At 45.0% G+C, this 27336-nt stretch overlaps 1 protein-coding gene across 1 annotated transcript in view; it reads right to left on the bottom strand.

Annotated features, from left to right (window-relative positions):
* SND1 (staphylococcal nuclease and tudor domain containing 1) overlaps positions 1-27336 on the bottom strand; it is a 419819-nt gene that overhangs the window by 174940 nt on the left and 217543 nt on the right. Inside the window, exons 13-14 of the mRNA XM_027968778.3 lie at positions 22431-22541; positions 5169-5241 (exon numbers count right to left, since the gene is read on the bottom strand). Of these exons, the coding sequence (XP_027824579.2) occupies positions 5169-5241; positions 22431-22541 (184 nt within the window). The remainder of the gene's footprint in view (positions 1-5168; positions 5242-22430; positions 22542-27336) is intronic.

The raw sequence follows: 27336 nt of genomic DNA, 5'->3' as shown, positions 1-27336 counted from the left end.
CCAGGGTGCTGACCCAAGGGGAGCAAATACACGGTGTGAAGGGAGCTCAAGGGCTAAGCAACCGAACTCCCAGGCAGGGCCCTCGGCCGGCCGGCCGTGACCTTGTGCGGTCAGCACAAAAGGGACCTTCGAATGTTAAGGAGGTTATTCAGAGGCTAAGGGAGAGCCAAAGAGGGAAGAGCTACGAAAACAAGAAAGGAGTGTTGGTACTAGCAAGTCACTGGTGATGAGAAGCTGAGCGGGACCTTAGAGTCAGCAGTCTAAACAAGCCAAGCCGGAATACACACAGGGGAAACTGCAGGTTAACACAGATCTAAGTTATAAAGCTCCAGTGTGACTGTACACCATCCCCAGACTTGCTGGACAAACCATATTTTAAATCTCTTAGGCCAAAAATGTTTTAAAACTCTTACACTGAGGCCCAACTCCATTGGGAGCTAAAAACAGACAACCTCTATAACAGTTCATAAGCCTCCACCGGAAAGGCTGCTGCCAATACCCTGAGGACAAGACAACAGGGCTACTCAAGTTGAAAAAGGCACTGCAAAACCAGAACCTGGAGGCAGAGGTCAGGAGGACATGCTTAACATCCTACCTGGTTATTTATTCTAAAGGAATACTTCCATCCTCTGTATTTACATGTGAGACCCTCACTGGCCAACTCTGCAGGTCTTTGCTTCACAATTTAATGGAGAAATAAGGACCTGAAAATCTAACACTGCCCCACCCCATCCACTTCCCACCCCCATGGCCAGTCTTTGGACTATTCCAGGCCACGGTTCAGCACATTCGTATTAGTAATAGCATGCATTTCCAACAAAAGCCAGTCATGGCTAGAGGAGGTTACTAGGAAGTGACTATGTAATGTGAGCAAAGAAGACAATTTTGAAGTGAGCCCTGTGGGGATACAAGAAAGGACAGAAGAACAGAATAAAGAACAGCAAAATCTGCTTGAGTTGTCAGGATTCCCTATCACGGAAATGCAGAAGACATCTGGGAGGTGGACTGGCCCATCCTAGTAATCGGACCCGTTCTGGGACTGTTAGAAGTGTGGCTGGAGTGGATAGGATGCTGGACGAGGCTCTAGTCTCTCGTGGTGTCGTCAACACACACACATAGCTCCACACGCACCCGAGAGGAAACGACACAGCAGCGAACAGAGGGACAGGCCAGCGGTCACTAGGATGCACCTGGTGCCAGTGAGCGGGGCAGAGGAGAAGCCGGCGCACGTGGGCTGCGGCCTGAGGAGCGGGGCGCTCTCTCCTGCCTCAGAACTGTAACTGATTTGTCTGATTTACCAGAACAACAGTAAGCCATGCGCCAGCCACATCTTATTGCCTGTTTTGCACGTTATATCTGCGGGAGATTGTATTTATTACAGAGTAGGCTACAGCAAAAACAATAATAACCCGGAGATAAGCAACAGCCTTACATCCTGCTAACTCGCATTCTGACTTTTTGTGTGTCGGAGAGGTGGGGAGTGGAGACAGGATCAGGGAGAAAGAAAAGGCACTAATAATGAAAACAGGGTTGAATGAACAGAAGCAGTTGCCACAGAACCACTCTACAAATGCAGTCAGATCTAGCACCAAGTCGATCGGATTCTCAGTGGGTTTCATGCTCACAGAACCGTCCTGGCCTGGAGGGGAAGCGGACAAGGGGAACAAGGACTGCGGTGACAGGTGCGTGTCATAGCCTATTTCCTTCACCTTTCAAAAATCAGAAATAAAAGAAACCAGCAACTGTTTCAGGACCCAAACTCCCAGATTTTTTCCCCTCTTAGTGGATACCCTGAAAAACAGGAGCAGAGATGCAGAAGAGTCAAGTTTATCCTAGCCCCAGTCAAAAGGTAGGTTTGTGCATCTGGCATTACAGATGCCATGAACCTTATGAAAAGCACTACATTCCATTGACACTGATGTCAAAAATCATCTACTTTAACAAAAATCAAAACCCAGCACAACCTAAACACTGGGGAGCCATCGTAACATTCTTGAAAAGTCAAAAACTGTGATGAGTTCTCATGTAAGAGCTCAACTGGGGACAAGAGAACTCCAAGTTAGAAAGCATGCTTGGTAGCCAACGTCTATCAGCCCAGTCCAGCCCAGTCCCAGGGAAAGCTGATGGTTGCACATGAAATGGCCTGCTTGCCTCAGCACCATAGGATGAGGCCAGCATCCCACCTGCCCAAGCAGAGAGTCAGCCACTCACTCCTACACCTGGCTACTTAACTCCCCACAGCAGGGAGTCAGCCAAGCAGGTCTTGCACTTGCTAACTCTCCACAGGAGGCATCTTCGTGCACTCCAACCCTGACCCGTTGAAATCGATTTTACAAAACAGAAGAGAAGAGATAGGAACAACGGGTAGAAATCCAACTCTAAGAGTGGGAGGCCATTAAGACTAGAGCAAGTTTATAGGTTATCTGTCTCCCAATCATGATCTATAACCTCCTCCACAGAGCATATTACTTGAGTGGGTTTAGAAAACAAAATATTAAGAGCACATATGTCTTTTTCTCCCTCAGGGATGTGTCCTGGGGTGGGGTGAGAGGTCCTGCATGAATATCAGTTCACAGTCAACGTCGTGGTGGCATACGGCATATACTGTTGGCTCAATGAGCACTACCGTTTACCACAGCCTGCAACTGAGAGGGTGGCCAACGAGGGGAGGGAGGGACACAAAGATTAAAAAAAATTTTTTTACAAACTTTAATGAAACCATTACACGTTTGTATTAGATGACCTTTATTCCGATGTTTGTTAGTTCACCTGGATGTAAACCATTGGCCTGACTGACCCCACCTGACCACGGGTCCCTCAGTAACATTACTGGAACACTTCAGGAAACTGGAGACCCATACATCACACTTAAATAGTGCAAGAGAATTCAACACACACATACTGAACATGATACTGTGACAGAAAGAAGAGAAGGTTAGAAAAGGGAGACAAAACTCTTCTGTTTGAGAGGGCACCAAAAAAGCCTTTAATCTAAACTGAATAATGTGTGATGAAGGTGGACAAGGTCATTCTGACATCTATTGAATGGAATAGCTTTTTCACTTTCACTCTCCCACGTGATCCAGCTATCCTCTTTTATTTATGTGGTAAGTGGAGGAGTTTGACTTGCATTTATTTTTGAGTAATGTAAGAACAAACCAATCCTCCAATATCTAGGCAGCAAAGAGAATAAACGTATGCATGAGACTGAACTACAGTTTGGGGGGGGAGGCGGATCATGAAGACAAGTTTCCTAAGATTCATGGCTACCAAAACACAAAACCCACACAAAGGAAACACATCAAGGTAGGAGGCAGTATGAGATTCAAAGATAGCATTGAAGATTACTAGGACACTGTGCTGGGAATGCCAAGAGGACAATCCCAAAACAAGTGTAACTCTGCCTCAAAAAGCCATCAAGGGCCTCACCTCGATCCCAGTGGGCACTCTAAGCATGGACACGAACCCTGCAGGCCAAAACAGAGCACCATCCCAGGGCTCAATTCAGCTTCTGGATGGCCCCAGAGTGTGGGCCAGACAAGAGCTTTGGGGCGGGCACATCTGCTCTCAGTGCAGGAATCACCACTATGTTTCCCAAAATACAACTTTCTCCCCCCTGCAGTCAAAAAATCAAAACAAAAATTACCCTTTGATTTGACCAAAAGAATGACATTAAAAGAAATATGGCTGAGAAGGCCACAGCAGATACAGAGAGAAATTAATACGCACATGAACAATTCCTCAGCATGGTAAACAAGAGAGGAAACTCGCCTGATACCAGGGAAAATCACCTGTGAAACATAAGCCTCAGTAGACGCAACATAGTCACTTGCAGCTCAAACGCCAGACTTCAGCTACGAGGGATACACAGCAATGGACCTCACTTGATAAACAGTGGCATGATATCTTGACCGAAGAGCAATTAATATAGGCCACACTGTACAACCTGTAGTATGCAGTGACTGCTACAGAGAGGGAAAATTTAACAGAAGGCCAGTGGTTGATACCCACAGGGGAACACCACACTCAGGCAATAGAGAGCTGGCCAGATGGGTTTGGAAGTCATCACAAGGAACTACAGGAAGAGCCCGAGTCAGGCTTGGGAACACAACAGAACAAGATACACTGGAATTCATCACTGCTGTGGGCTCGGCTGAGCTTCTGTTTACAATAGTATTTTCTTCTTGGTGCCCAGGGCCAGCTGTCCAAATGTCCAAGCTGAGGCTGACAAGCTCCTCCTCTGTCATGTCCCCTGGGCTATGTGCTCTCTCTACACAGGACCCGGAGCCCCTCCTTACCCAGTAGTGACTATGGGAGAACTGGATGGCGTGTGTCCCAGGAACAGAGGGCGAAACTGACAGCCAACAGGTCTTCCCTGGCCCCCTGATCAAAATCAAACTCAGAACCCTCACTACCGCCTTGGGCTGCTCTATGTCTCTTCCAAGCGGTTGCTCCCTGGCACTACTGTTGTCTCTCTTTAGTGCTTGCATGTAGGGACCTTATCTGTCTTCATCTGTCCTGTTCACTGTTACATCCTCACTGTTGAGAACAGTTCCAGGCACCGTAGGTACTTGCTGAATAAATGAATAAACTGTCTCAATTAACATAGGTATCTAACTCAGACACAGAAGTTCCTAAATATGCAAGTTAACATCCTAGTCGCAAATAGTCATTTGGACACAGCCTTTAGGCAGCTGAAAAGTATCCACATCACCTCTTCTTTTCTATCATCTAATAGATCTGTTAGCTCAAAGGATGCTCACAACTTTCCAGCCTCATTCATTAGGATTTGACATTTTTTTTTCACTAAGACTTTGCAGTCATAGAATTAAACAGAAATTTTTTTTTTTTAATTTAAGGTAATTTCATTTTAAGACAACTCGAGAGAAATATCTTCTAACTCATGATAATAAGAAAATGGAAAAGCAACTAAGTAAAAATTCAGGTGGAGAGCTGGGAGGTTTTATGCCCTGGTTTAAATTCTGTTTTCCCAGAAAATAAAACAGGATCTCTACAGAGGCATTAGCAGAAGCCGTGGAAAAACTCACATTCAGTGCCTGAAAACAAACGAGCTACAGAAAACACATAAGCGGAGGCCCTTCAGTGAAGCAGCAGCCAAGCTCTTGGCGCCTCAAAGTCACATGGCTTCATTCAACGACACAACTCACCCCAGATATGTCTGCGACCCGGTGGATAGGCACTTCCTTCTTGCTATGCAATCCTTTGCCATTCTTAATAGCTCTGTAAAGAAAGAGAAAGGGGAAAAAAAGCGCTCAATGAAAATACAAACCACAGTGGGAAGGGGTAAGGAGGGTGGGAAAGGGGGCAAGAAGAGAGGTCAGTTCACTGGGCATGTGTGACTACAGAGGGCACACTGCTGAGGAGCTGGTGTTATTCAGAACATTCCATGGCGGGGAGGGTACGCGTCTGCTCTTCCCCTAAGCCCAGTAACCATGGCTTGGCTGCTAGTTAAGGCCAACTGTTCACCTTGTTATCAGAGAGAGCTCCCTAACTTGTCTCCAAATGAAAGGCATTGTTCCAGGCATAAAAGAAAAATCAGCGGGAAGAGCACATTCCTAAAAAACAGAAGTAATACTGTTTCTTGAAGTGATCATGTTTCTTTCTGGGTTTAATCACATGAAACATTTTCAATGCAATGTATGTACCTAGCGTTCCAATTCTAATGGAGATAAGTTTCTCCCAGGTAAACAGATAAATCGCCCTGAATGAAGCAATACTGTACAGAAGTCTTTTTAATATGGGGGAAGAAGGGCGTTTCCTGGCGGTCCAGTGGTTAAGAATGCAGTGCTTTCACTGCCTGACCTGGGATCGATCCCTGGTTGGGTAACTAAGATCATGCAAGCTGTGCAGCATGGCCAATAAATAATAATTAAATCGGGAAGAAATTAGCAAAGGTGCATAATTGAGAATAAGCCTCATTTTCGGTCAGTCTCAGGTTGTAATGACAATGAGTTTAGCAGGGGATCCTCCAACACACATTTGACCACCTTTTGCATCCTAATTGGATTGGTCCCATCTCCCACCTTTTGCGTCCTAATCCCTTGAGTGGTAGCTTCAGGGACCTGATCACTTGTGTAACAGTGAGGGAACGCAGACTCAAAGGTGATGGTACAGCACTAAGCAATTAGTTAAGACCTTCACGAATACTTAGAGGAGGAAATGGCAATCCTCCACTCCAGGGTTCTTGCTGGGAAATACCATGGACAGAGCAGGCTATAGTCCATGGGGTTGCAAACAGTCAGACACGACTGAGTGATTAACACTTTGTGCATACTGCCATGTAGGGAACATTTGTGTTTAGGGACAGAGAAAGATTCAGGAATGTGTCTGCTTCATGAACTAGACTTTCTAGGGTGTCCATATCCCAGAGAAAGTGTTAAACTGCCCAGACCAGGGTCAAGGTGTTGGACCCTCACGCTATGAACCACACTGCAGCCCTCCTCATACTCAGGCTCCATGAACGAAGAGAACTAAGGTATTACTCTCAAGTCCTAACTTTCTAAATCCAATTCACAAATCAAACTGGGTGGGAGTTGCTCAGTGCAAAGTGGAACAGTCATTTCTTACATATGTGGCTCTCATCACTTGCCTCCTTTTCCACCCAGGGGACCTATCTCTTAACTCAACTTATCTGAAACATCCTCTGTTCAGAAACAACAAACAAAACACTTCCCGTTCTACTCAGATTCCATTCCGTGATGAGGGTAAGAAATCAAAATACAGAATTTAAAAAAACTGTAACTCGCTCTACTCTGAACTGTTAATGGAAAGAAAACATTCCCAAGTTCCTTGAATGCCACAGTTCCTCCTGAATTTGAATCAAGGCAGGGGCTTTAGACATTGCAAGTGGGTCAAAATTTCTCCATTTAATTTTAGACCAGTGCTTTATCATTCAGGGAATCTGATGATGACCACAGATGGGGGCTGATTCTCAAGGTTTAGCCCCTGGTCTCTTGGGAACTCCACACTAACAGTAGCTCCAACTCTTTGAGCTCCTAAGCCCTGTGTGTATCCAGACTGTGTTCTGTTTCTACAGTCTCCCCGGCCACCAACAAGCTTTCCCCATTTTGCTACCATAAACTCGAAGCAGGAGTCTTGGGAACAAACCTTCTGTGAGGCAGGGCAAGCTCACCGTCACCCCAATTGTAAGTTGCTTCCCTTCAGGGCGAGGCATGCTTAGCTTTCTGCAGGTCCTGTGGGGGCACAAACTGCCTACAGCCTTCTCCTGTTCTAACAATCAGGACAACTAAAATAAACGGACCTACCCAGTAAACAGATGGTTCATGTGAGAACATTGCTGAACGCCTGGCCTCTCCTAGGGGCTGGAGAGCACCTCATATACTACGAGGAAAAAAGAACAGGGCCTGGGCAGTAAGTCAGAAAACAGGTTCTTTGTAAAAGCAGAGGGATGGTAAACTAAAATTCTTTCTCTCTATGATCCCAAAGGAGCTTTATGACATAAGCAGAAATTTAGGACTTAACCAAGGTTAAACACACTACTCCAAGGGGAAAAACCATCATACCTCAAACAGAAAATATGGATAACAGTACGCATATGAGATCTGAAACAAACGAGAATTCTTTAAAATTAAGTCTTAATATTAAAAAGGCAGAGGAACTAGAGATCAAATTGCCACCATCCACTGGATCATAGAAAAAGCAACAGAATTCCAGAAAAACATCTACTTCTGCTTCCTTGTCTACATTAAAGCCTTTGACTATGTGGATCACAACAAACTGTGGAAAATCCTTCAAGAGATGGGAATACCAGACCACCTGACCTGCCTCCTATGAAACCTATATGCAAGTTAAAAGGCAACAGTTAGAACCTTACATGGAACAACGTACTGGTTCCAAATTGGAAAGGAGCACATCAAGGCTGTATATTGTCACCCTGCTTATTTAACTTGTACGCAGAGTACATCATGCAAAATGCCAGACTGGCTGAAGCACAAGCTGGAATAAAGACTGCTGGGAGAAATCTCAATAACCTCAGATATGCATGACACCACCCTTATGGCAGAAAGCGAAGAGGAGCTAGAGTCTCTTGATAAAAGTAAAAGAGGAGAGTGAAAAAAATTGGCTTAAAACTCAACATTTAAAAAACTAAGATCATGGCATCTGGTCCCATCACTTCATGGCAAATAGATGGGGAAACAATGGAAACAGTGACAGACTTTATTTTCTTGGGCTCCAAAATCACTGCAGATGGTGACTGCAGCCAGGAAATTAAAAGATGCTTGCTCCTTGGAAGAAAAGCTATGACCAACCTAGACAGCATATTAAAACGCAGAGACATTACTTTGCCAACAAAGGTCTGTGTAGCCAAGGCTATTGTTTTTCCAGTAGTCCTGCATGGATGTGCGAGTTGGACTGTAAAGAAAGCTGAGCACTGAAGAATCGATGCTTTTGAACTGTGGTGTTGGAGAAGACTCTTGAGAGTCCCTTGGCCTGCAAGGAGATCCAACCAGCCCATCCTAAAGGGAATCAGTCCTGGGTGTTCATTGGAAGGACTGATGCTGAAGCTGAAACTCCAATACTTTGGCCACCTGATGCGAAGAACCGACTCACTGGAAAAGACCCTGATGCTGGGAAAGACTGAAGGCGGGAGGAGAAGAGATGACAGAGGATGATATGGTTGGACAGCATCACTGATGTGATGGACATGAGTAGGACCTTGTTCCTAAAAAGATTATTAGATACTTGGTTGCATTCAGGCATTAATTTTGGAAAAACCTTCAAAGACTTCATCTTTTCATACTTTAGATACAATTGCTAAATCAGATAAGATTTCAGGCACATTTTGTACATTTCATTTACACTCAAGAGGCAATATCGTATTTAAGGACTTCCCAGGTGGCTATCTGAAATGCAGGAGACCCAGGTCCGACTCGGGTCAGGAAGATCCTCTGGAGAAGGAAATGGCAACCATTCCAGTGTTCTTGCCTGGGAAACCCCATGGATAGAGGAGCCTGGCAGACTACAGTCCATGGGGTCGCAAAGAATCAGACACGACTGAGCGACTGAACAACAGCAGATCATACTTAAGCTGAGAAACAGTTGTTGTTAGTTTAACAAAGCAGAGACAAAAGTGAAAGTTTTTTTTATTATTATCTGTAGATACTAACTACAAATGCTGCCCCCCCCCCCCCCCTCATCCAGGACAACCTCTAAAGAGTAAATGGTACACTGGACCCAGGCCGCACAGCCTGAGGGCTCACTGACAAAAGTTGCTGAACAGTCTCAAGCCCGCTCAGGGAGACTCAGGTCTCCCGCCCTGTGCGGTTGCTTTGGTCCTTGTTTGCCCACTGCTGCAGAAAGGGCCCTGGGTGAGCCATCCCCAGAAAACCTCCATCAGTCTGACACAAGGGCTTCTAGAGAGAGAGGATCTGTGGGAACAACTCAGTGCAGTAATACCTGCTCTTATCTCAAAGAAGTAAGGATCAAACACCAAGAGCGGTAGGCTCACCACAGTGCTGTTTCTGAAAGGAATATACTATGTACCTTTTTCTTCCAGGATGCAAAGTGCATATATGACATGCTTGTTTACTAACAGCTGTATATACAGAAAATGAAAACGAGATCCTGCTTCTGCTGGCTTGTCATGACTTCTTGGTGGGGCAATCCCTGTATCTTACATAATTCAGCCCCTGTGGCCTAGGTTTGGGGGCACTCTGACTTTTAAGACCTGGGAGGGTATAGAAGGTAGTGGGTTTGCTTTCCACCAATGCCCGCTCCACCGAGCAAATGGCGACTCCTCTCCCCACGCTTCCTGCAGGCTGAAACCACGGCTCAACATCCCTTTTCATTAGGCAAGGAATGAAACTCCTGACTTCTAAACTTCGCCTGCTGTGTCTGCTTAATAGCTGCTTTCTCACAAAGGCAGGCTGGAGCTCAGGCCGGCCGGGAGAAAGGAAGCAGTCGGGCAGAACGCAGCCTGTGCCTGTTGGAGGCTTTCTTCTCCAAGCAGCCACAGCACAAAGATGGCAACGACCAGTGTGTCAATAATGGACAGAAATCATTGCCAGCCGGGAAAAGTGAGTAACGTCTGCACACATACACAGAGGCAACAGTAAAGGAGAGGGACGAAAACTCTGCTTTTTAGGTTGCTTCTAGAAGCTTCTAGAAGCTATAGCGTGGGACAGGAACCCCATTCAGATCAGCAGAAAACTCTTCTTGTCAAGTTTGAAATTCTCCTGTATGAGATGCTACTGCTTTCCCACTAGAAGATAAAACCGTCAACTCTGCAAAGGCAGACATGGGTGTTGTTAAAAGGGAGCTTAGCCTGCTACTTAGCATAAAAGGATTAGAACCTAACACTCTGTACAAAGAAACGGTCTGCTCTTCGGTTCTAGGGCCCTTTGCAGAAAAGCCTCCATCTCCAAGACACAAGCCTTAGCACCACTGACATCCTGAATCATCAGTTCATCTTGTGGCAAAGAGGCCATGACCTTAAATTCAATACAACAATGGTAGACCGGTATTCTGAATATTTTTGTAAGTTTACAAAAAAAGTTCAAAGAATGTATGGTTAGAGCCAGCCTTAACCCAATCATAAAATAGTTGCCACATGAGGAATTTTTAAAACATAAAATTCAATTATTTATTTGGCTGCATGGGGTCTTAGTTGTGGCATGCTGGATCTAGTTCCCTGCTGAGGGACAGAACCCAAACCCCCTGCACTGGGGGCATGGAGTCTCAGCTACTGGACCATCAGGGAAGTCCCTCTTCTTGGGATTAAAAAAAAAAATTATTTTTATCTTTCGGCCATGCAGTGTGGTATGTGGAATTTTATCAAGTTCCCCAACCAAGTAATGAACCAGAACTCTACATTGGAAGCATGGCGTCTTAACCACTGGACCACCTTGGAAGTCCCAGGAATTCTCTACCTGGTGACTTCAGGGAGAATGCTGGGAGTACCTATGAACCAACCTGAAATAGTCAGAGAATTATATATGTGAATTTTTCTGGGGAATGGGAACTCCAACAGTTTCACAGAAAGAACCACTTTTCCATAAAAGGGATCTAAAGGAAACAAAGTGACGGAAAGCAGACAGCAGAGGCACGGGGAATGATGCGGCAAGACCAGGAGGCCCTGGCTGGCAACTCCCCTTTAACAACACTGTCTTGTTAACCAGGAAACCAAGCTGCCCCCTAACTCTGCTCTGCGTCCTTGCCTACAGCCAAGCCTTTCTTCCTTCCTAATTGTGCTCACTCGGCTCTGCTGTAACCCTCTTGGGCCAGGCCCACATCAATTTATTCCAAGATAACATCAGGACTATTTTAACTAAATCCTTTGAGAGTGCACACCACCGCTCCATGACTTCTTCACAAAATCAGTTCATCACTTTGCTCCCTTGCTTATACCCATAACAGAGACCCCCAGCCTGTGCCATCAAGGGGAAACCTGGCTTTCATGGGCCCATTTGTCTTCTCACGATTTCCACATTACTCCTAATCCAGTGAGTCCATTTTCTCCAGACCCTTACGTGCAAATCATTCATAGATCCACACTAGAGAAAAAAGAGAATTACAGCTTATCTGTAGCCACCACCTCATCCCAATCAATCATAAAACAGCTGTCACATACAAACTGCTAAATCAGGGGTTCTAGGTGGAGGTCTGTTTGAATACTGGAAGTATCTACAAGCTACTCTGAAGCGGTAGAATTATACATGTGAATGGGTACACGTCTGTGCATCACTCAGTGGAGCAGCCAGTTACAAATTGCAATGCGGTATTTCTGAACTGCATCATGCATTCACTTTATTTCTATAGCTAGACTACGGGCCCTTTGAGGGCTTGACTTCTAGCCTTAATATTTGCTATAGTATTTAATACAGAGCTATATTCACATAGTCTTAAACTCAGGGTCATCTAGTTCATTTATTGCACACCTGGTAAAGCTAAACAAATGTCCACTGACTAACACAGAGTGTGAAGATATTTCAGACTGGAGACTGGATAATGCCAAAGTGAGCATAGAGCACAGAAGAGTGAGCTTGTTGGCTTTCCTGGAGGTGCAGATTTGTGGTAAGATATATGCTCCAGGTTGCAGGCATCTTGGTTTCACTACTTGGAGTGGGGCAAGACAGAAGAGTTAAAAGCCTGTCCTCTGAGCAGAAGCACAAGGGCATCAAGATCAGAAGCCTCACGTTCCCCTCCTTAGGTCCCCGAGAGCTAGAGGAGGCAGTTGGCCATCTGAAAGGCAGTGATGGGAGCAAAGCCCCAGCTATCATGATCAAGGAAACAGGACCAAGTGGCAGGACCATCAGAAGCACCTACTGGGTAGTACAGAGTATGTAACTATGGAGAGAGGGAAAGAATTCAAACAGAAAAGGAGGAAAAACAGAACAAAGAGCCAGTTAACTTGCTAAACTTCTAAAGAATCTTGCAAGGTATTTTTAGCTCACATTGATGAATACAGAGTTTCAACTGAAACAAACACAGCAGTGAAACACAGCAGCAAGCAACACTTTCTTCAGCTTTTTATACTGGTTTCTTGGCACCTGGAGGAGGCAACCAGGTCCTGACACTCAGAAAATAAGATGCGGAGCGCGCACAGGTGCACAATGGTGGGGCGGGTGTGCTAAGATGATGCCACTGTATTGTCAATGGAATCAGAATCACTGATAAGACAGAAAAGATGGAGCGTACATAGTTGGGAAAGGAGGAAATTGAGTCCTACGGTCAAGGGGAGGCGGGAGGACTTATGAGGCAGCAGAGCAAATAACAAGGAACTCTGGGCAACCTCATCTAAAACTAATGTAAAAAGAAATGAAGATGTATTTCTGTTGTGCCGGGTGTGACAAGCGATCTGCTATGCTCAGGTTAAGAGGGGAAAACTGAGCTCTGTGGAAGAGAACCACCAGGCAGCGCAATATTAGATTCATGAAAACATGAGCAGACGATGCTGTCCCAGGTTAGGGCCACAGGACTAGCAGCGCCCAGTAGAAATGGTCCGTGTCAGTCTCAAGTCTTCTTGAGGGGACAAGGCTGCAGAAAGGGAAGATTAGAGGCAATGACAATGGAAAACTGTCTCAATGACACTGGTTTTTATAATTTTTTCATGTCTTTATCACAGAGGCAATACAGGGCCAGAAAAAGTACAAGAAAGAACAATTCATAATTCGATTTCAAGATAAAAGCACCATTAACATAATTTTTAAGTGTTGATACACATACAGGTATGTGTGTCCGCTCAGTTGTGTCCGACTCTTTGTGACTCCACGGACTGAAGGCCACCAGGCTCCCCTGTCCATGTAATTTTCCAGCAAGAATACTGGAGTGGGCTGCCATTCTCTTCTCCAGGGGATCTTCCCCACCCAGGGATCAGACCTGCGTCTCTTGTGTCTCCTGCACTGGGAGGCAGATTCTTTACCACACCTGCACACTTTAAGAAAATTGTGGGCAAAGTTTAGCAATTGTTCTTTTCCCCCTCAGAAATAGTAACTAAATGAACACTTCCTTGTGTTGTTAGTTTTATTACATCATTTTCTAATCATTGCACATAAACCTGTAACATGGACGCACATCCAATAATTTAACAACTGTCTACTGCTGGGCATCTCTGTGACTGTAGTATTCCAGTGTAATACTTCCAGCCCTAGAAATAATGCCAAAGGAACAACTGTCAGGCATCTTACTAATTATTTCTTAGAATAAATTCATACAACCGGGACGGCTGTGTCATGGGTCAGTGAAGCACCATTCCTGTTTTGCACCTCCTTTCCCCAGGCAACCCGGACAGAGCATGCCTTGGCTTGTAGACTCTCTTTGTGGATAAACCCTTCGATTTAGGTGTTCATTCCCACGTATCCTATATGCCCACTGGGATCTTCATGCTTATCACGATGTTCACAATTGTTTACTCGCTCATCCACATCCCCACCAGGCCATGTGTTTTTGTTTTCTCCTCCAATGCACCTGCTATTTGTTACTGTAAAAACAACACATCAGAGAAAAATGTAATGCCTTTTACTCAGTCAAAAGACGCAACAGACTTACTGCTGAGAAAATGGTTTTTCCAATGTGAGTACATTTACAGGGACCTGCTGGAAAAGATTCGCTGCCATCCACTAGAGATCTGGCTCTCTGAACTTGACCCAGAAGCAAGAGGCATAGGAAGTAAGCCTACTCAACTTCTGGGCCCAGAGCTAGGGGAGAGGAGCTGGGGGGCAGCATAGAAGATCACATTCACATGAGGGAATTTACAGGAAACTTAGATGCAAAGAGATCTACAAAAGAAAGAAAGCTCTGAAGGAAATTTCTCTCTCACAAGCTGCTATAAAATTCTGGGCATTGATGTATCAGTGATTAATTATTTGAACTCCAGTCCTCTGGAGAGATTTCCAAGGATTAGAGCAGAAGTAGGAGAGTGGCGTCTGTAATAGAGACTCAGCTCCCCAGCCACTCTGCCCCCTGATACCACGGATCACGTGAGAACAGCAGCTCTCAAGATGACCTCACATTAAATTAGCCGAGAGCTGGAAGAGGCTACTCAGAAGGAATCTGGTTAGAGAGTCACAAATGCAGAGCACGAGGAGGGGGCAAGGAGTCAAAGGGAATACAGAGCTAGTCAAGGGCTTGCTGAGAAACAAGTGTGGCTGCCCAGGAAGCACCACCAGGGCAGGCGTGCAGAGAGATCCAAAGCTGATCCCGTCCCCGGCTCAGTCTCTATCACCTTTGCTTAATGGTTACAATTCCAACTACTAAATTATTAATGTGCTGCAAAAAGGACACAATTTTAATTTTTTTCTTCAAACAAAAACAAAAAAAAAAAAAACAGGAGTTAAGAATTGTTTAGGACAGTGGTTCTCAAATTTTAGTGTGTGTTAGAATTACCTGAAGGACGTGTGAAAAGAGATGGCTGGGGCTGAATTCCAGTTTCTGTTTCCATAGGTTTAGGGTGGGAAGATGTGGGCAAGACCTGAAAATTCACATTTCTAACAAGCTCCCAGGTGAAAATGATGTTGTTGGTCTGAGGACCAGACTGTGAGAACCAGTGGCTTAGGGAGTCAAGTTAGGAGACATTCAAAAATGGCAAGGATCAAATGTTACCGCTTTATTGCTACAACTTATTTATTTGGGATTAAAATTATACTCACAGTATGATAATCTTCAAATGTATTTTGAAATATGTTGGAACTATTTTGAAACCTCAGATACTTAGGGGCTATCTGAGAGGAGCAAGAGCCTTTTAGCCAAAAGAACAATGAAATGGTGGAGAACAGATGAGGTGCTATGGGCAGATAAATGGTCACAGCTGGGTGGGAAGGGGCAGTGAACACCCAATTAATTAAAGATGTTAATCAAGAACAACTTCCTCTGCAAGAATATAACCAGTGCACATTAACAATTACAGAAAAGACTGGGCAACGAGGACTTCTTCCTATGAGTTCATAACTTGACTGCCCGTACCTTGTGTACACACAGGAGCTAAAGCTTGTGGGTTCTGACTTTACCCCTCACACTAATCTTTGAGATGAATGTCACAGCTTGAGTCGTATAGGTTGGAACTGGGAGTAGGGAGGCGAGATAGGATGAAGAGTGAACAGATCTTCTTAATATCCTGAAAGAGAAAATTATTTGGAAATAGAGATATTATGCAGCTCTCCAGAAGTGGCCATTTGTGCTGCCTTAAATGCAGATTGATTACTGCTATTTGGATGTTGAGTGCATCATCTCTTCTGAAGAAAGGGAAAAGCTAAATTTCCCCACATTCAGCTGTATCGTCAAATCACTTCCCCACACCCGCTCTTGTAATGCATTTTCCTGTTACCACATCCACTTGCAGGAGCTGATGTGCCCTGCTCCCCCATGGTGAAACCCCCCAACACTGACGCGTGCTGAATCTCATTAGCAACCTCTGGCTGTGCCACCTACAGGCAAGCCCCAAATCTGGTGGGGTGTGCGCGTTTGGGGTTATGGGAGAAAAAGAAGCAGTTACTTAAGAGAAAGACCAATCTCCTTCTCGAGCTGGCGTCCAATCTATACCAGCATCCTGTAACACAGCCAGGTGAAGAGGGCAGCAGACAATTTACCCAACTCCAGCTTTTCACGACTCTGGGCTACAAAAACCCATCTGCACTCTGGTGCTACAGGAAAGGAAGAGAAAAACTTCAAATCAAAGCTCTGGTTTTCAGCAGTATTTGGTAGGATCTAGTTTTATCCAAAGAGAATGTTCACTTGGTTAGGTCATTAGATTGAAAGTGTGAAATCTTGGTTTATTTAAAGCTGTACCATTAAACGACTGAGCAGAACAGAGGTTGGATGGAAGAGATGAGTTTCAGGAAGGTGTCCTCATGGGAAATTTTAATAGAAATGAGAAAAGGAATAAAAAAGATGTAAGGAGGGCAGTGTTAATGATGCAAGGGAAAAAAGAGGAGGGGTTAAGAAAACAGGTAGGAAAATGAGAATAGGAAAAATAGCAACCCCCAGAGGTCCTATTCAATTATTCAACGCGTGTCCCTCCGAGACTACATGCTTTGTAAAGCTTCTGTCTGGTATCTTTTTTCTTCACCACCATTACCCCCTGTGCCTAGGACCCAGGATACACTCATGAAAATGGCAAAGAAAAGGAATGAATGCAAACCCGTCATGTGCGAGAGAAAACCAGCCTGAACAACTGTACCCACTAGAGGAATAATTTATTTTGTTTGGAGAACTGGTTAACTCATGCAGTCTATACACTGGGATAGGATACATTAGTTTCAAATTTTCAAAAAACAGATTCAACCTCAACACCAGTTTTCTCAATGGATTGGTAGGAAGATGAAATCTGCTTCATACCAAGGCATTTCACAAGTCAAAACTGTGTCAAGCCAGCAATGCTGACCTCTTGCAATTAAAGCAATAGAAAGCAAAAAAGTGCTGGTGAGTAATTCTTCACATTTCATTCATAACCAGCATTGAAAATGTCAGTTAAATTGAAGGCACAGATAGGAAATACCTTATCGAAACATTTTGTGTTTGTCTAAGCACAAGGCATTTTTTTCCTCCACCTGTTAAAATTTTGTGGGAAAATCCCTCTATAAATCAAGGGGGAAAAAGTGGAGCTGCTCTGGCTGAATCAGGAGTGGGAGCTCAAGCACATTTCTCTCCCAGTGGTATTGGAAGTACTTCAACAGAAATGCAAAATACATTTACAATTCACTGCCCCAAAAGCACTGCTACCCGGAAGTCAGTAAGCCCACTGCAGACTCAGTAACTGTATCACCAAGAGAGATCTTTAATTGAAACAGATTCTCTCTTAATAATGACTACAGGTGTTTGCCTAGGAAAGAGTTAAGTTTATAGCCTTCTCATCATAGTCTGTGATGGAAATGCCAACACAGATTTCCTGGAGGTTCAAGCTGGGAGAACTCCACAATAGGGAGGGTGCTGTCAACCACGCTGGGTAAAAGCGAGAGAGAGTTGATAGGATTTTAATGGTGTTACTGTCCAGTCGCTAAGATGTGTCTGACTCTTTGCGACCCCATGGACTGCAGCCCGCCAGGCTTCCATGTCCTTCACTATCTCTCAGAGTTTGCTCAAACTGATGGCCACTGAATCGGTGATGCCATCCAACCATCTCATCCTCTGTCCTTCCCTGACTGGTATTTATAGGGCTGAGAGACTAGAGATGCCAAACTTGGCAAGGCAGGAACACTAGTTGTTTTTGTTTTTTAAGAAAAGCAAAGTTGCAATCAGAAACAGGACTCCCTGCAGGGCTGGGGAGGACAAGGAGTCCACACAGCGCTGAGACAGGGCAGGCTCATGCTTGCTTCACCAAGAGGGAGGACAGGCCCCAGTTTCCTTAATCTGCAGTGTGCTGGCAAGGAAGAGAACAGGAAAAGATAAGAGTCTGCCCTCTTCTCTTCTCCCGAGATAACCCTAACCTCATTATGTATGTCCAGAATGAATCTAAATTCATTTAAATCTGCTCAGACACTAGGTTGTTCAACACAATTGCTTTCCCACTGTCAAGTTGGGGCATCAATTTCTTTTCTGAATATATACAGCCTATCTTGAAATCATAAAATCTTAGAATTAAAAGGTGCCTTAAAGGAATAAAGCCCCAACTTCTGAACCAACTTCTGTGTTGTCCTGCAATGAACCACAGAGTAAGTTTCCAGGAAACCTTCAAATATTACATTTTAATATAAAGTAGCTTTAGGAGAATGCAGACAGATGATATCCTACAGGTTGGGATGTCCAAGGAAAACAGGGCACACAGCCAGGCTTTGACTCCACACGTTACCAGCTTATCTTTAGTGTCCATAATGAGTTTGACAAAAGTCCACCAGGAAGGCCTGTAGAACGCTAGGAGAACTCACATTCTGTACTGTTTAAAATCAAACAACACGTATTATATCAAACACACAGAATTTGAGAGACTGTGTAATACCTTATAAATATGAAGGGTCCCTATAATGAATGACCCAGTATCTTGGAAATACCTAGGAAGGATATGTGACTCCCAACAGGAGTCAGAGCCCTGCCTTCAGCTTAGAATACTTTGTCAAGACAGACAAAGCAGCCAGCCCACTGGCCAAGAAATACTGAAGTCAGACAAGAATGAGATGCGTTGGGAAGTCAGTATGGGAGTGGAAAATTAGAATGATGCAGAAAGGACCGGCACAGTTGCCAAGGAGACCATGTGATGTCCCTGACAGAGGGCACCAAGTTCAGGAAAGTCATCAGCGTGCGGGTCAGCTGTACCCAAGTTCTTTTTACTAAAAATGTCGAGGACACACACTGCAGCTCTCAAGGCTGGGACACAACCAGGGGCTTTTCAATGGAGCCCACGAGAGAAGCGAGGCCCCAAAATACACAGAAAAGTGCCAAACCCTTATCTTGCCGGGACACAAGGTAAGGAGGGAAGAGGCAGCCAATGATAGACAAGTGAACTAGAAAGGAAGGCCGCCTGCCGGGAACAAGGGGTTCATTTGTCCTTTAAACAAAAAAAGATGTGGCTTTCTCAAGATGCGTCCTGTGTTTGAGGCGTGTTGAGGGTTTCCCAAAAGCAAAGCGCCATTTGAATGAAGGCACGGCAAAGGGTCAGGCGCACACAGAACAGAGCTGTGGAGGGTACGGTGAGCTCGTTTCTGGCAGGCAGGTGGATATGCTTGAAAGCATAGGGAGCTGCAAATTGGCATTCTTCTTCCTCTTCTGTCTCACCCGCTCTCCCGACGTGCGCCTGATGAGTCATTCCCTGAGCTCCCATCGGAGGATCTGAGAAAGGTCGGCAGATCATAGCCCCTCACAGAAGAAGCAGGGGCGGCAGGGCTCATCATTTCCTATGCAGGCAGCTGTGCTGACCCAAAGAGTTAACAGCCAAGTTAACAGGCTGCCCTTTCCCCAAAGCTTACAATGTTTCTCTAAAAGGATTAATGGCTGAGCAGCGCTCCGGGAAGCTAAGAGAGCATTGGGCACCATGGCCAAGACCACTAGTGACAACGAGAGAAGAAAATGGGGATCTGGGACTCAGGGACAGAGAAGTCTCTCGGAATCACCATCCTTGGGTGACTCAAGATGACTGCTGGCCTTGCCATGTTACCTTCACCCACTTATTACTCATTCAAAGAGTTCCAAGATGAGTGACTTGCCCTGAACACAGCAGATGTTATTCATTCGCCCTTTGCTAAAGCATTAGATACAGTACCTCTAGAAATTTAACTTGGGAAATTAATTCAAATTGGTGTGGTTCAGTACACAATCACTGAAGATTAAAAAGGGACTGCAGGATGATAAACAAAAGACAGTTAAGTGACAGTCCAGGCAGTGAAAGACTGGGAGTCAACAGTAAAGCCATTCTTGTTTAGGGGTTCTATTCAGGGCCAAGGAATGGAGCAAACAACTTACTAATGAAATCTGCAGAGGACACTCAGCTGGGAGGTGGAGGAACCACATGGACAGGGACATAAAATTACCAGGTCGAAAATTGTAGGGGGAAAAAAAAATACAGCTTACCTATCCAGGGGAATTAGATAGATAGATGAACTCAGAATGTGAACTCAGATCACATTCATGAGAAGGGCAGGGTAAGGGGCAGAGGCAGCAAGCACAAAGCGCTCTGACATGTCAACATGACATGAACACGGAAGTGCTGAGGTGACAGAGGGAATGTCTCCTAGGGGCTGGAGTGCGGATGAGGGCAACTTAAGATAAAGCAGCATCCAGAAAAGAGGTGCCACCATTCCTATCTGGCAGGTGTTCCTGTCTTTCTCGAGGGGGCTGGCATCTAGAAGACGGTGTGGGGCCACCTTCCTGGGGCTCGTGGACAGCACTGCTCCCGAGGAGGGCTCACTTGCAGGTCACACGGGCTACTTCTAGCGCGTCGTGAGGTATGTACTGCCTCATGGCGGTGCCTCACCAGCCAGGGGAATCACTTGATAGCTCTCTGTTTAGTCAGCCTGCCACAGGGCCGTGGCCCCAAAGCCAGTTTTTCCACCATCAGTCTGAAATCGGTGGCTCAACACAATTATCTCTAGGCAGCTCATTGCTTTAACAGGCAAGCATCTTGTTACATTCCATCAGCTCAAAATGAGAACCGGACTGTTTTCTTCTTAAAACCTAAAAAATTTCACCAACTCTGCATACTCATTAAACATTAGAGCACAACACAGCTACTTCCGACAGCATAATAAGAGCTTGCTGTGGCCTCACTTTCCGGAGCAGCTAGGCAAATTATTTTCATGCTCACCTGCCTATCAAGAGTTAAACATTCACTAGTGGCGGAGAGAAGGCAGAGCGGAAAATGGGACTCAAGATCCCATGGAATGGCTAAGGGCTCCCGCTAAGCTGGCAAGGCAAGACTGCTTCTTCGGATACCGTCAGACCAACTGAGCGTGCCCAGCAAGAACCTACCCCCGAGTCCCACATAAAGAACAGTCTAATCATTGCCCATTTCCTAGAACAGCGAGATCATCAAAAGTACTTGAAGTGTGGAGCTGCATTTCCCGCTATGGGTCCTTTCAACCCATCGGCTTAATAATAGTACAGGCAGGGAGAGAAGCCTAAGATGTGAGGGAGGATTAAAGAGAAACATCAGTTATGGGCTACACATTGTATTATTATGTCTTAATATTTTAATGCGTTTATTTGGTTGCACTGGGTCTTAGTTATAGCATGTAGGATCTAGTTCCCCTGACCAGGGATTGAATGTGGGCTCCCCTGCACTGGAGCAGAGTCACAGCTACTAGACCACCAGGGAAATCCATGTGGGATTATTTTACACTAGACATTCAACAACCAAAGACACCAAACTTTGTGCTTAAGAATGAAGTCTTAGGCAGGTCCTCCAGGGAAAATCCCACGAGAAAAGAATCCAAAAAGCCATAGCAATGCGACAGGCTGTTCTCCTGGCTGACGTTGTGTGACATCCTACAGATGCCCTATCCATCAGGATGTGACATGGTGTTGAGAGGTAACTGTCTCCTATCAGGTCAATGTTCTGGGCCAAAGAGCAAGAGAAGTGATGTCAGGGACGAAATCTGAGTCACAGATAACACGGGCTCAAACTCATTCCTCCGTGAACCATGGAGCACAGGCTGGCAACTAACAAACTTCTGGACAAACTCCTAGGTCACAGGAAAGTGTCTGCATGAGACAAGTATCTGAAGCCGCTCTGAAACAATGGGTATATCTTGGTAGAGTGCAGCAGTCTGCTGAGCTCTGGATCAGAGCAGGGATCCAGCAATGGTCACTGAGCTGTTTCTGTTTCCAGGGAAGGCTAGAGGAATTATTCTGCTCCCAGTCCCGTCTGGTGACAGAAGGCCCCATGAGAAAGAGCCCCGAGAAAGGTCCCTGCTAAGAAATACTGCTGAGCAGCATGCGTGTCCTTGGGGCAATCAGCCACAGGGATGGAGGACAAAAGGAAAATGTCACGGGGCTTCTCACAAACGCTCTCCTGCCAGCTGTCAGAAGTGTGACACCCAAACTCATTCCCTAATAAATGTTTTCATTTCCTTTGTACATGATGAAAGGTCTAGAGGTGGTAAGTGGGAGGGGCTGGGGAGCAGAGGCCCCTGGAGGGATGAACCCGAGGCAAACGTCCTGCACAGTAAGCAGGGCTCCACGGTTTGTTCCTGGGAAGGAAAGGATGGTGGAGATAAAAATATTCCACATAGCATTTACACATCTGTTCATTTTACAACATCTTCTGGGAAGATTACATCTCATATATGCCTTAATTTTGCAAATTTTAAAAAACAGAGGCCCCAGCGTGCTTAACCTGGGTTAGATTGCAAGTATGAAGTGAGGCCCCTTTTATCTTGAAGAGGAAAAGCTACAATCATAAAAGAATATGGGCTTTCTCAGAACGTTGCTTTCCATCACATTCTGCTCAGGGGCAGGCAGGGGAGTGGGAAAGAATAAAGTGAAGCTGGGGGACCCAAGGCATTCACTTTAATAATTAGGCATCTCACCTGGCCTCGGCGGCGAGCAGTTCATCATAGTGAGAGGACCGCTGATCGTCATCCTGCCGGTATCTGATCACCGTGGCTAGACCTTTGCTGACAAGGGCCTCGGCAATGTTTCTGAAACAGAAAAGACAGGTCAGTGAGCACTCAAGGTGCATATGGGGCTCAGTCAACAGCAATAACAACAGTTAGCACCTGGAGGTCTTAAGGCATCCCAGCAGAGGGAGGGAGTTCAAGACCAATGAGTTGCTAAGCTGGAAATCAAACAAAAAGGGGGAATAACCAAGTCCCCTGGCTCAGCATTTTTTTTCTGGTTAGTACAGTCAGATGCTATATCAATCCGTACATAAAACCTGGCAGAAAATATCTGTAAAAAGCCCACATTAGGCAGGGCTATTTACAGAATGGTATAAACAAGTCACTACCCTCAAGAAAAGTCTGCTCTAAAATACCAGGCACACAGATAAAAAACAAAGCACATAAAAGCATGACCTAAATTTCCCCAAATCTCTTTTCTAGCCTATACTGGAACCAGAAAATACTGTGCTCCAGTTTGGCAAACTTAGAAACGCTGGTTTCATGGAACACTCAAGAGTGTGTCTTTTCTCATTAGAACCCTGGACACTGACTCTCCGCTGACTCCAAGCAGGCCTGGGTGAGGTGAGGTTAAGAGAATTGTGGGGTGGCAGAGGGGTGGTGCTGGGGTAGGATGAAACATCTTCATTAAAAGCGGCATGAGCGAGGGAACAAAGTAAAAAAGTAGAAAATCTCAGATGACCAGTTTTGAAGCAATTCTCCCTACAGTCCTTTTAGGACCACAGAATATTCAGATTAGAACCCTGCTTTAAAAAAAAAAAAAAAATTCAACGTGCTGCACAGTCTCTTCACTAGAATAAGATAGCGGGGCCACTGTAAGCGACTTTCATCTACTCAGAAGAGTACACTGGAAATGATGCTCGGACAGCTAATGAAGCGTTTTCGCCTAGTTTCTCCTCAACCGGAAAAGGGAACTTCGATGGGCAAAAGTGAAACTGCAGAAACAGATTTTCAAAAGTTAACCTGTAGCAAGTAACTGCAAGACAAGAGGCACGGTATCACTGGGGGAGAGCGGCAGTTACGTCTTTCTTTCTGTCTGTCATAAGTACACCAAAGGACCCACTCAGACCATCTGGTGAGCTGCCCTTTAGGGAGGAGGGATGGTAAGGAATAGGCTACTGTACCATATGCTATGATTTAGTGTTGCTGGGGAAGGCAGTTAACTCTTAGCACTCTGGTGCTCTCAGACTCCCAGCCTATGGGGATGCCGTGAGCTGGGCTAAACCAGTCTATGGGCATGCTCAAGCCACTTAAGGGTTCTCTTCATCGAGGCCCAGGGATTTACTTTAAAAGAAAAAAGAAAAAGAGAGGGGGGAATATGTGCAGGGAGATAAAGAAGGAAAAGATGCTGTGGCTGATTCTCTTCTCATTATGTGCCCCTCTGCTGCCTGTTTATCTACTGCCAGCACGATATTAATATCTCCAAACTGCCACGGAATTAGCACTTCTCAAAATCCACTCCCACAAAGAGGCTGCTTTGCTGGCCACCCTGTCTCCTGAGTCACCACATAAGCGTGCTGGCAAACGCTGTCATCACCGAGCTAGGTTTGGCAGGGTGGAGAATGCCAGCAGCCCCAAGTTAGCAGCTGTAGATGGGGAGAATTTAACTAAGGGTCTCACCCAAGACCCAAGAGGGCAGGAAAGAGGCTCTGCCCACCAAGAGGCCAGAGGGATGGCTGGGACACGCCCACCCGCAACAGGTTGTGAGGGCTTAGTGATTGGAAATGCCAGAACAACAAAGACATGTTTGGTACTGCGTTTGGAATAACAAAGCATTGACATTTTACAGTCAATATGTGGGGTCTGGAACAGAAAGCTGGAATGACAGAGCAGGCGAGGGAAAAATCCACACAAATAAGCTTCTATATGAAAAGCTGGAGAATACAAAGCAAAACAGTGCAAATGTTTAATGATCCATCCTGGCTAATGCTGCTCCAATCAATTCACAGTATTGAACTGAGTTCCTGCGTGTCCAGCAGAACCAAGGACACAACCCTTTCCTCTCCTGCGGGCTTCTCACCCTCTAGATCCTGCCAGCAAATATCTGCAAACCAGTTAGGGCCTCAGATTCTAAACTCCATGACCTGCCCATCACCTCTAGTCCCTTCTCTCCAAAGCTTCAGTGCAATCCATGTTTTCTTAGCTTCTTTTCCCTAAACACAGACTTTTCCTGGAGAACGGCTACAATGTTAGTGCTCAGAGGCACGGAAGGTAAAAACACAGGAAACAATGACAGATATGACTACAGGGCCCCGCCCATGAGCCAGGTGTGTGAGAATCACACCGCGTGCATTTTCATCTTGGTATGTGTTCCCCCGTGAAATCATGCCATATTACAATTAATTCATCACCCATCTTCCAACTCAAACTGATAAGGTCGAAGAGGGCAAGGGCTATGTCTTTCTTGCTCTGTAGCCAAGTATGAGAAATACATTGCTGGAACATTCTTATCCTAAGCGTTTATTAGCTAAGCTTGCTCAGCACAGAATTAAGAACAAAAGCTTTCAACATGCCTTCCCAGCTTTTGTCATTCTCCTCCCCATTATCTAAGACTTGTATTTAAAGAGAATGAAAGGGAGACAAATAAAATGGAATTAGCCGAGATCTGTGTACTTGACTCTCATTCATTTCTTTGGGCCACTAATGAAAGGTCAGGAGATTTCCCTCTGGCCAAAGATGCCTCAGAACTCGACACTGGTGTACTGATTAGTTGCCCAGTAAGGAAAGAGAACATTAAATTATGTGCCATGACATTATGCTGCTTTAGACAAATTTATAAATTCTGCTTTCTTGCGTGTATCAGTAATTCTACTCCAATTACACATGTCTGGCTCGAATGGGTAATTCACAATCAGCATACAAAAAGGGACCTAACAGTCTTGAAAGTCTAACAGGAAATCATCTCTCTCTGTATCAGCTGGAAACAGAAAGAGAGTAAGTGCTGGACTTGAAATGCTTCTCCAAGCTCAAGGAGAATTTTAGGTTATATGGGAAGTGAACTGTTTCCACCATGCAGGATCAGATGTTCCTGAGAAAAGCAGAAGCAACATGGGTCACTTGAGCTTTCTCAAAAGATCTCCATGTACCTACATCCTCCCTGCCCACTCGTTTCCACAGCAAGCAGGTTGTAAAAAGCATCTACTTTCTCATTATAAGATACTTTTGAAACCATGGGGTACTGTATTCTGCCAATCTGGAAAAGGTATGCTGTGCCCATTTATGAGCATAGGATTTTTGAAATGTAGATTTCACTCACAATAATTACTTGATCACACTTTTGCCTGCCTTCCCCAATCCCTACACCCCAAACCTAAGATTAGAAGCAATAATATATACAGAGAAGGTCAGATAACTGACTAAAATTAACTAGATTACTTAAAAGTAGGGGAAGGAGGGGATAATTTTAAAACAATCTTACAGAAAAACTGTACATACAATAACAAAGAACATGCCAATCTCTCATTCATTTGAGAGCAAATGACCTGTTTACACCATCATCCCCCAAACCGTTAATGTTATTTCTGACAAATCAGGATATTTTTCGACATAGTCAGTAAATAATGACTTGAACCAAGATATCGATGTGGACACATTATTGCCATCTAACATACAACCCTGCTCAGATTTTGTCAACTGTTCCAATAGAGAACTTAGGGGAAAGCGGATCTAGAGCAGAATCAGGTTTTGCATTTTGTTATCCTGTGTCCTCAGTCTGGAGAAGTTCAATCTTTCTTAGTCTACCACAGTCCGGAAACTTCTCACAAGTACATGCCAGTAATTTTGGACTGTCTGATGTCTCTGTGATCAGCGGCAAGTTATGAATCTTTGGCAGGAATGTCACAGAAGTGATGCTATGTTGTTCCTGTGGCCTCCTTTGAAATGACGTGCAATTTACTGATAATGTTAATTTTGATCACTTGATTCAGGCAGTGTCTACCAGGCTTCTCCACTATGAAGTTACTCTCTTCCTCTTTATAACAGGTATTGAAAAACTATGTAGCTTTTAAACTCCAAAGTTATTCATTTATTGATTTGTAGAGGTTTATGGTCACAAAATATTTTATCTAAAGAGCCATATAATCCATTACAATTGTTATTTTTTTCTGATGCTGAAATTATTCCCAATTTGGCCAGTGGGAGCCGGGTCAAGCTGGCTCCTGTGTCCTGTCATCCTTTGAGCACTTCCTTGCTTTCAGGCCACACTGTGTTCCAGGCTCATCTTCCACTGTTTTCTGTAGCTCTGAAATCAGCCATTTATCCAAATAGTCCACATTTACATTTTTATCTCCATACACTTATTTCTGTATCTATAACCATTGAAAACCATGTGTGGCAGTCATGAAAACGTGCCTCTCGGATCTCTGACTGCAGGAAGCATAACTGACTGACAGCCCCAGCTGCTGTGCTCTGAAACCCATCGCTGTTTCCGCCAAAGCTACGCTTCCCCCCAGCTGCTTCCAGCCAATGAGTGAGTGCAGTGGAGACACTACAACCGGCCTGCTGCTCAGAGCCCTGGCCATGCTCTGAAAGGGAGCTGCAGCTTTGAGCACGCCCCCTCACCTTCGCTGGGACTCCCAGGACTGCCCAGCCCGATTAGATGTTTCCAGTTCAACTTTCTAGCCTTCCCTTTTCCACAGAGGCTAACCATTCACAGCCTCTGCCAGCTCCTTTCCCATTTTCTCTGTTTCCCCCAATTAACCTCTTGTCTATTTCATCCTGTCTTGGCATCACCTTTTTAGCACACCATGAGTTCACAAAGGTACTACAACTCCATCCAACGCTTCAGGGCGCATGCAGTTCTCTTCCTTTCCTTATC

Source organism: Ovis aries, chromosome 4, assembly GCF_016772045.2.
Source record: "Ovis aries strain OAR_USU_Benz2616 breed Rambouillet chromosome 4, ARS-UI_Ramb_v3.0, whole genome shotgun sequence".
Taxonomy (NCBI): Eukaryota; Metazoa; Chordata; class Mammalia; order Artiodactyla; family Bovidae; genus Ovis; species Ovis aries.
Note: the sequence above shows the minus strand (reverse complement) of the source record. Positions and strands in the feature narration are given on the sequence as shown.